The sequence below is a fragment of the Acipenser ruthenus genome, chromosome 43 (assembly GCF_902713425.1).
Source record: "Acipenser ruthenus chromosome 43, fAciRut3.2 maternal haplotype, whole genome shotgun sequence".
In the NCBI taxonomy this organism is placed as follows: domain Eukaryota; kingdom Metazoa; phylum Chordata; class Actinopteri; order Acipenseriformes; family Acipenseridae; genus Acipenser; species Acipenser ruthenus.
Window position 1 is genome coordinate 9,404,367 of NC_081231.1, and position 9,753 is coordinate 9,414,119.

Here is a 9,753-nt window from a genome sequence, read left to right on the forward strand (position 1 = left end):
AAAGAAAACTAAAGGTCTGATTTCTTAAGTTACATGTTTTCATTGTAAAAAGTCACTCTCTTTTGTTTTGTTTTATTATTATAAAGGCATCACAGAAACCTTGTTCATACCTAATACTGAATGAAAGCAGTGAAGCAGCACAGTAGATCTGCACACTGGGTAGAAGGGCATCACTGGTATGCAGAGCAGAGAAAGACCAGCAAAAGCAACAGGACCAGCTTGCATTGTAGATATTTCAAATGATAATTATTCATTGTATTGAAGAAGACTGGCCCCTCCCCTTACCCAGAGCAGCCATTTTAAATGCAGTTATCTGTTTATGAGCACAGCGCCATGGCAACAAACATCATGCTGTTCATGTTCAGCACTGACATAACGGTGACATCATAAAGGAAAGTGATGTCATAATGTCTCTGGTAGTGAATTTTGATTTGAATCTTCATTGCAGAGATTTACTCCTGAGAGGTAAGTTCACAGAGTTTCTGTTCACTATTTATTTTGTATGTATGTATGTATTTATTTATTTATTTATTTATAGAGATTCAAGTAAGACCAATATAAATGCATTGTAATTGAAATGTGTAAAAACACACACACACACATATATATATATATTTGAAGAAGTGCTAACTATCTTTAAAATCCATTCTCTCATCTGTTAGCTTTACCGAATTCCACTAAGATCAGAAATGTCTTCATCTAGACAATGTGGGGAAGCTATAAAAAAAAGGCCAAGAAGATGCTTGGATATATTGTGAGAAGTGTTGAATTTAAATCAAGGGAAGTAATGTTAAAACTTTACAATGCATTAGTAAGACCTCACCTAGAATATTGTGTTCAGTTCTGGTCACCTCGTTACAAAAAGGATATTGCTGCTCTAGAAAGAGTGCAAAGAAGAGCAACCAGAATTATCCCAGGTTTAAAAGGCGTGTCATATGCAGACAAGCTAAAATAATTGAATCTATTCAGTCTTGAACAAAGAAGACTACGTGGCGATCTGATTCAAACATTCAAAATCCTAAAAGGTATAGACAATGTTGACCCAAGGGACTACTTTGACCTGAAAAAAGAAACAAGGACCAGGAGTCACAAATGGAGATTAGATAAAGGGGCATTCAGAACAGAAAATAGGAGGCACTTTTTTACAAAGAGAATTGTGAGGGTCTGGAACCAACTCCCCAGTAATGTTGTTGAAGCTGACACCCTGGGATCCTTCAAGAAGCTGCTCGATGAGATTCTGGGATCAATAAGCTACTAACAACCAAATGAGCAAGATGGGCTGAATGACCTCCTCTCGTTTGGAAACTTTCTTGTGTTCTTATGGTCTAACCTAGCTCTCGCTATTCCTTATCCAATGCTGCCATCGTGTGGCCATTTGGTTGAACTGTTATTTCCAATAACCAAAGGAGAGTTATTTTAAGGTTGGTCGTGTTCTTGTATTTCAGAGCTGGCTGCGCTTGCTGCTCCTGGCTGCTCTCTGTTTGACGTCACGTTGCTTCTCCAAACCTTTGGGAAACTTACCAACATCCCTTGTTTATACTCTAGTTGCATAATGAATGGCTTATCCTATTTGTTTGATGTATATAGTGACACGTAATTACAATGAATTGTTTCATTCATCACAATGTATCACACATGCGGATTGCATTCATTTGCAGTCCATTATAACCTCATTGTAATGTTTACATGTCCTGTAGTTAGTTTCTGGATTCTCAGACTATACAGAGTCAGTTTGATGTCATTGTTGAACATTAACTTTATTATAACAGTATACATTTATCAGCTGATACAATGTGAATTCATGATGAATACATTTCAAATTCTAATAATGTAATTCCGTGTCTGCAATTCATCATGCATTGCATATGAACAGACGCTTATTTTAAAGGGTTACCGTGTATTTAATACAGCGTTGACAAGGCGTAAAGATAACATGTCGTTCCCCTCCACTAACAAGGGGGGCAGCAGTAGTTTTAGTAGCTATTTCAATTACGATTGACGAATCGAAGATCCCTTTGTGCTCCACTAGCTTCATAATTTACAGCATGATCTGAAAATGTATAGTAGAAACAGTCCCTGCTATAAAGAGATAATATAAACGTATGTTTATATTAGACAGTTGTTAGACAGTACTGTATTTTGACCTGGGACAAAAATAGTTCAAATACTTGCACATATGATCACATATCTCACTTCAACTACCTGTTATTAAAGCTGATTTATTCTCCTTAATTCAAAGCAGGTTATTCCCTGTCCCTGGTCGCCTTTCATCAATAACCAATTACAACTGCTGAAAATAACAGAGCGGTTTTAGGTTCATTTCAACCGTTTAGCATTATTTTTTTTTTTTTACATGTTTAAACCTTTAGAATAAATATCTGAATATTTGAAAAGTATAATAACTGTGTGGAAAAAGAGTCAAATCATTTTAATTTGTATTACAAATCATTTATAAGATCATTAATGTCATGATTCGAAGGTGATTCACACCCCCTGACTAGGTGGCAGTAGCACATGCAGTGAGGATTGGATCTGATTGCCTGCTCGCTTCTTTGTCATCCAGCGCTCGTCTCTTGTTTTGCGCCGCGGCTGCTCCTGCGCAGGACCTCTTGAGAAGCTGCGCGGCTCTGCAGACTTTTAAACCCGTGGATGCGTGACCTGGATCTGAATCTGGACACGTTTTCCGCAGAATGTGCTCAGACTTAGTACCGGGAATAGAAAGGGTTGCTACTGCGTGCAAAGTCTGTGTGTGATGCATGTATTTGAATGGGAAGGCTACGATAAAAACACATATATCTTACTAAATACAAACCGAAGGCGGTGTTTCTGAATGCAAAGAGGATTCCGCTAGAGCAGTCTCAAACTAAACCAGTGAAGATGGACGTCAGTGTCTCCGTGTCGTTGTTTCAAGACGAGCTCGCCTCCACCGTCGAGCTCGCAGTGAAAGCGGCTGCAGACAGCGTCGTGTGCGCGATTACTGAAGCTGTCTGCAGCAAATTCACTGAATTACAAGAGGAAATGTCTGCAGTGAAGAGAGAGAATGAAAGTCTGAAGCTGAGATTGGAAATATCAGAGAGCGAGCTGAAAGCCGTGCGAGGGTGTATAAACGCTGCACATGCAGACATTAAACAGCCTTTCATATTTCAAGGTAAGATTGGTTTTATTGTGTGGTATTGCTCGGTCAATCCAACACCTCAAACCACCTTCTACTGGAAAGATCTTGGGTCGAATCTCTCTTCAGACACGTTTTAAAGTGTTTGATTATTATAAGCGCTGTTAATAGCACAGCTCTGTCCTAATATTGGTTATAAGGAGTCTAATTGAGGCATTGTGTTATTTTATAGACTATAAGAACGTAGTGCATCTAACCTAGTCTAATTCATATTTAAATAGGTATTCTAGAAACTAAGAAACTACTATATTGGTAAGTCTTAACCAGTCTGTAATTATTATTAGTATTATTATTATTATTTATTTCTTAGCAGACGCCCTTATCCAGGGCGACTTACAATCGTAAGCAAAAACATTTCAAGCGTTACAATACAAGTAATACAATAAGAGCAAGAAATACAATAACTTTTGTTCAAGTAAAGTACAAGTTTGACAAACCACAATTCAATAATACAGCAGGTAATAGTGATAGTTACATCAGGATATGATTAAATAGTGATAGTTACATCAGGATGTGATTAAATACAAAGTACTACAGGTTAAAAACTTGGCAGATTACAGTATTCTGAAGTACAGGATTAAATGCAGTAAAATAGGGGCTGATAATAGCAAAATAAAGCACATTTACATGAAGGGTGATAGTGTCCCAGGATACAAACAGAGGAGTTCTACAGGTGCTCCTTGAAGAGGTGAGTCTTAAGGAGGCGCCGGAATGTGGTCAGGGACTGGGCAGTCCTGACATCTGTAGGAAGGTCATTCCACCACTGCGGAGCAAGGGTGGAGAAGGAGCGGGCTCTGGAGGCAGGGGAGCGTAGCGGAGGTAGAGCTAGTCTTCTAGTGCAGGCGGAGCGGAGAGGTCGAGTGGGGGTGTAGGGAGAGATGAGGGTCTGGAGGTAGCTGGGTGCAGTCTGGTCAAGGCATCTGTAGGCTAGTACAAGAGTCTTGAACTGGATGCGAGCGGTGATCGGGAGCCAGTGGAGCGAGCGGAGTAGTGGAGTAGCGTGGGCGAAGCGAGGCAGAGAGAACACTAGGCGGGCAGCAGAGTTCTGGATGAGCTGGAGCGGACGGGTGGCGGACGCAGGGAGGCCAGCCAGGAGGGACACACGACGCAGTCAGAGTGGCTTCACCACTTTGGAGTGGTGAAGCCACTAATTGGAGAGACTTACACGGTGTCCTTCTGGTAAAGTGTATAGAGTCCCGCTGAGATAGTCACAGACCATGTTGCAGAGCTTGAGAATGTAAATATCTCTGTGATGTATTTGTGAGGGTCTTTTAATAGAGCCTTTTATTAAACACAGTGTACAGACCCTGATTAACAGCAGTACTAGAAATAATAGCGCGCTCACAATGCTTTTAACTTATTCACGCTCGCCCTGGCAAAATGTTTCTTGACATAATCAAGCATTAATAAGAGCCAGACACTTTATATTAACGATATTTTGTATTGTTATTATAAATAATACCGGTGTATCCTGGGGCTGCACCACAGCATCATCGCAATGTATTCAGTGCTGAGTGGGCTCCACAAATGGCGCCTGTAATTGAGCACCGAACTGCATCATGGGATTGACTGTCCTGTCCTTCTTTATATAGTCCTAGCCCAATCCCAGATGTCCATTGGAGGAGTAATCATATACATTATATATAATCAAAACACGTGCTGAATATCATTCTGCAAGAAGTGAAAAAAAATATGCAGCCCAACTACATAAAAAATGCTTGTGGAAACACACTTTTATTGCATGGAGGTTGTACTTCTCGTATTTACCAGTCTAGTTATGATGGAGCTGTATGGGAACAGTGAAAAAAAAAACTATAGTCGTCTGCAATCAGAAAAGTGGTGAAGCCCACTCTGACTGCGTAGTGCGTCCCAGCTCCTGGTAAGTGACGCGTTTGTGAACTTCACAGTCTTCTGGGAATTGTAGTTCGTCGCCGTGATGTCGTAGTGCTGTTATGAGCAGTCACTGTCATGTCCCTCGCGGTGATGTCGTAGTGCTGTTATGTGCAGTCACTGTCATGTCCCTCGCGGTGATGTCGTAGTGCTGTTATGGGCAGTCACTGTCATGTCCCTCGCGGTGATGTCGTAGTGCTGTTATGTGCAGTCACTGTCATGTCCCTCGCGGTGATGTCGTAGTGCTGTTATGTGCAGTCGCTGTCATGTCCCTCACGGTGATGTCGTAGTGCTGTTATGTGCAGTCACTGTCATGTCCCTCGCGGTGATGTCGTAGTGCTGTTATGTGCAGTCGCTGTCATGTCCCTCGTGGTGATGTCGTAGTGCTGTTATGTGCAGTCACTGTCATGTCCCTCGCGGTGATGTCGTAGTGCTGTTATGTGCAGTCGCTGTCATGTCCCTCGCGGTGATGTCGTAGTGCTGTTATGTGCAGTTGCTGTAATGTCCCTCGTGGTGATGTCGTAGTGCTGTTATGAGCAGTCGCTGTCATGTCCCTCGCGGTGATGTCGTAGTGCTGTTATGTGCAGTCGCTGTAATGTCCCTCGCGGTGATGTCGTAGTGCTGTTATGTGCAGTCGCTGTCATGTCCCTCGTGGTGATGTCGTAGTGCTGTTATGTGCAGTTGCTGTAATGTCCCTCGTGGTGATGTCGTAGTGCTGTTATGAGCAGTCGCTGTCATGTCCCTCGCGGTGATGTCGTAGTGCTGTTATGTGCAGTCGCTGTCATGTCCCTCGCGGTGATGTCGTAGTGCTGTTATGGGCAGTCGCTGTCATGTCCCTCGTGGTGATGTCGTAGTGCTGTTATGTACAGTCGCTGTAATGTCCCTCGTGGTGATGTCGTAGTGCTGTTATGGGCAGTCACTGTAATGTCCCTCGTGGTGATGTCGTGGTGCTGTTATGTGCAGTCACTGTAATGTCCCTCGTGGTGATGTCGTGGTGCTGTTATGTGCAGTCACTGTAATGTCCCTCGTGGTGATGTCGTGGTGCTGTTATGTGCAGTCACTGTAATGTCCCTCGTGGTGATGTCGTAGTGCTGTTATGTGCAGTCGCTGTACTGTCCCTCGCGGTGATGTTTCCATCCCAACCATTATCACAATACTGGTATGAGTTCACAGAAAGACATTCCTCAGACACTTTGTTGAGACTTACCTCTGTTGTCCTCAGCTGTTGTGCGGTTTCCTGCTGCAAGGAAAAATGTGTTTTAATTTGGGAGTTAAAGGGTAAAGTAACACTATTAATTAAAAATAAATCCGTAACATAAGAGAAATAGCTCCTCTTAGACCCAGTGACATTATGTTGACTCAGAAATGTCTTCATCTAGACAATGTGGGGAAGCTATAAAAAAAGGCCAACAAGATGCTCGGATATATTGTGAGAAGTGTTGAATTTAAATCAAGGGAAGTAATGTTAAAACTTTACAATGCATTAGCAAGACCACATCTAGAACATTGTGTTCAGTTCTGGTCACCTCATTACAAAAAGGATATTGCTGCTCTAGAAAGAGTGCAAAGAAGAGCAACCAGAATTATCCTGGATTTAAATGGCATGTCGTATGCAGACAGGCTAAAATAATTGAATCTTTTCAGTCATTCTGACAAGGGGCTGGCTTTGTAGAGGAGCCTAGCTCGTAAGTAAGAGTTGTAATTTTATACAATTTTGTTTCCCACAGATCCCATAGAGAGCCAAGCTATCCCTGAATCTGAAGCACAGGAAGGGCCAAAGATAGAAGCAGTTTACACACAAGAGGATTCCTTTGAGCAGGAGTGGTGTGCAAGTCTAATACAGGTTACAGAGCTGCCATGTGTTAAAGATGAAGACATCCCTGAACAGGAATGTGTTCCTATTAAAGAGGAATTCATAGAACAGGAATGTGTCCCCATCGCAGAGGAACTTCCTACTGAAAATAATGTCTGTACACTTGAGGAGAACACCAAGCTGGGATCCAGCCTGTGTGGTGATTCTCCATCTGGATGTGATCTGGGATTTGGAGGTAATCCTACAAAACAAGCAGCATTGAGCTGCCTATTGATCCTGCAGAACCTGGTACTGAACACCAGCAGTGTTGCTTGAGATTAATATATTAACCAAGGGGAGCTGCCCAACAACTATGTCAACAAGGACATCACTGTGCTTGCTCCTGAGGCTCCTGCTAACTGTGCTGCCACTGCCACGCCTCTTTAGAATGCTGTGAGATCAGCGCTGTCCAATCACGCTAGATGTGCAGCCACTGCCACGCCTCTTTAGAATGCTGTGAGATCAGCGCTGTCCAATCACGCTAGATGTGCAGCCACTGCCACGCCTCTGTAGAATGCTGTGAGATCAGCGCTGTCCAATCACGCTCCTGGAGTCTATTCCACTCCTCATTGAACAGGTTCACTTCTATAAAGTGCTGCTCCTGTGCCTGGATGGAGCTTTAATTGGTTCATTTAAACAACTCAGAACAGAGTTGGAACAAAGAGCAGGAGTGGAAGGGCCAGCTTTGGACACCCCTGTGTTAGATCTATTAGATCTTTCCCCATTTCTGATAGCCTGTTTGCAGTTGTGCTGCTCCCACAGCTTTACAGAGCTGCAGGGATCACATGTCCCATCACTGGGTGATGTCACATCCAGCCTGGTTGCTTAGCATCCCCAGAAGAAACATTTCAGTAGAGCATTTCTGTGGAGAGTATGCAGCAGCATCGCCACAATGAGAGTGAACCCGTATTGAATGACCCATCAGTCTTATTTTATTTCTTACACTTTATTCAAATACAATATCATGTTTAAAAGCTCATCTCACTATAACTATCCCAGGGACTGTAATGTTTTCTCTCAGCAGCACATTTCACTCTTGTGCGTCTCACAGTAAGCATTGCTGTGTTATTATTGTCATGTTTATGACATGAAGCCCTGCAGAACAGTGCATGTGGAAGAATGCTGTACAATAACCTTAGTCTCTCTTCTCTTTCTTTCTTTAGCTTCTAAAGTAGATGAAGGAGAACACGACTCCACTCCATCACCCCAGTGCAAAAACTCTTCTAGAAGCAAACCACAGTGCAAGAAGCACAGAGAAACAACACCCCAAGAAGAGTATGTGAAGACATTGAGAACTCACTCAGTTAAAATCCCTTCTTTACAAGACAGACACCCACTTACTGTGGAGAGTACAGAGACGCCACATTCTGCATATTTTAACAATTCAGAAACCCAGGGCAGCTTGAAGACCTTGCCTCATTCTATTAAAGATGGGAGGAGTTCTTGTCAATTAGACGTTCCTGAAACTCACAAGGGAAATCACACAGGAGGCACTACGTTTTCCTGGGCTGATTGTGGGAAGAGTTTCAATCATATATCACTGCTTAAAAGGCACCAGCGCATTCACACAGGAGAGAAACCTTATCACTGTCCTGTTTGTGGGAAGGGATTCAGCCAGTTAGGAGACCTTAAAAGACACCATCAAATTCACACAGGAGAGAAACCTCATCACTGTGATGCTTGTGGGAAGAGATTCAGCCATTTAAGAGACCTTAAAAGACACCATACAATTCACACAGGAGAGAAACCTTATCACTGTGCTGTTTGTGGGAAGAGATTCAGCCAGTTAGGAGACCTTAAAAGACACCATAAAATTCACACAGGAGAGAAACCTCATCACTGTGCTGTTTGTGGGAAGAGATTCAGCCTGTTTGGAAACCTTAAAAGACACCATAAAATTCACGCAGGTGTGTAATCCTCTCCCTGCACTTAGTGTGAAGAAGTGAAGTCAGTTGCAGGCTCTTGCAGGACTCGAGACCATTCTCAGAATTGCAGACACTTGGGGACACCTAAACAACAGGAGTGCATTTGACTAAATGCAGAAATATTTACTGAAAACAAAAGAATAAACCTGCTTGATAAACAGGGTCACCCCTAATCACAATCTGTTCAGATCAAAAGCTCACAGACTCAAATATGAACGAGTACGTCTTGTATTCATCGTCTTGTTGAGCATTTGGATTGTGTTACCTCACATTAGTAATATATTAAATGGATTGTTATTATGAATGCACATTTCTCTTTCCTTTCTCATGCGTTGCTCAGCCTCTTGCAGTGGGTTCTGTGGAAGCTTCCTCGATACCACGGTGAATCTGCGGTACCTCAAGACACAGCACAGTGTACTGCAGTTATCATGAGGGCAGCTTGAAGTGTAAAGCAGTACTGTTTCCAGCAGGGGGCACCAGAGAGCTTTTAGGAATGTAATGGGCTGCATACCATTGCTTCTTAACGAGATGATTTCTGCTCAGGATGTGTTTAATACTGCCCTCTCTCTCTCGAGTACTCTATTAACAAACGCAGGTTCTGTGTTTTTAATATCAATTTGTTGATTGACAACGAGACTACTAAACCAAATAAAATCTATAATAAAAATGTTTTGCTGCCTGTATTAAATGCTGTTTTAAATGTTGTTCAGTGTCTTATCAATCAAGGATTTCATTTTATAAATCCAGTAATAAATACCGTAGATGTCCTTGTTTCTGCATTTCTTATATATACCATGACTGGAGCAGCTTTTTAAACTGCTGTCTGCTCATACAAGCGATCCATGTGCAATCAGGCATATATTTTGTCATTAAGTATTCTGTAGCTCTGTGGTTTATACAAATAGTTTTTACAT

The 9,753-nt window shown here is 42.3% G+C and overlaps 1 protein-coding gene across 1 annotated transcript; it reads left to right on the forward strand.

Moving 5' to 3' along the window:
• Positions 1–2,552: 2,552 nt before the first annotated feature.
• On the forward strand, positions 2,553–9,527 carry LOC131709375 (zinc finger protein 70-like). The gene is made up of 3 exons (XM_059011881.1): positions 2,553–3,148; positions 6,790–7,110; positions 8,078–9,527. The coding sequence occupies exons 1-3, from the start codon at positions 2,878–2,880 to the stop codon at positions 8,827–8,829; spliced, it is 1,344 nt and encodes a 447-aa protein (XP_058867864.1). The 5' UTR covers positions 2,553–2,877; the 3' UTR covers positions 8,830–9,527.
• The last annotated feature ends 226 nt before the right edge of the window (positions 9,528–9,753 follow it).

Bases quoted from the DNA above. Each gene is read 5' to 3' on its own strand.
- LOC131709375 (XM_059011881.1), top strand. From the start codon at position 2,878: ATGGACGTCAGTGTCTCCGTGTCGTTGTTTCAAGACGAGCTCGCCTCC. The intron at 3,149-6,789 runs GTAAGATTGGTT...TGTTTCCCACAG, and splicing joins ACAGCCTTTCATATTTCAAG to ATCCCATAGAGAGCCAAGCT. The intron at 7,111-8,077 runs GTAATCCTACAA...TTCTTTCTTTAG, and splicing joins ATGTGATCTGGGATTTGGAG to CTTCTAAAGTAGATGAAGGA.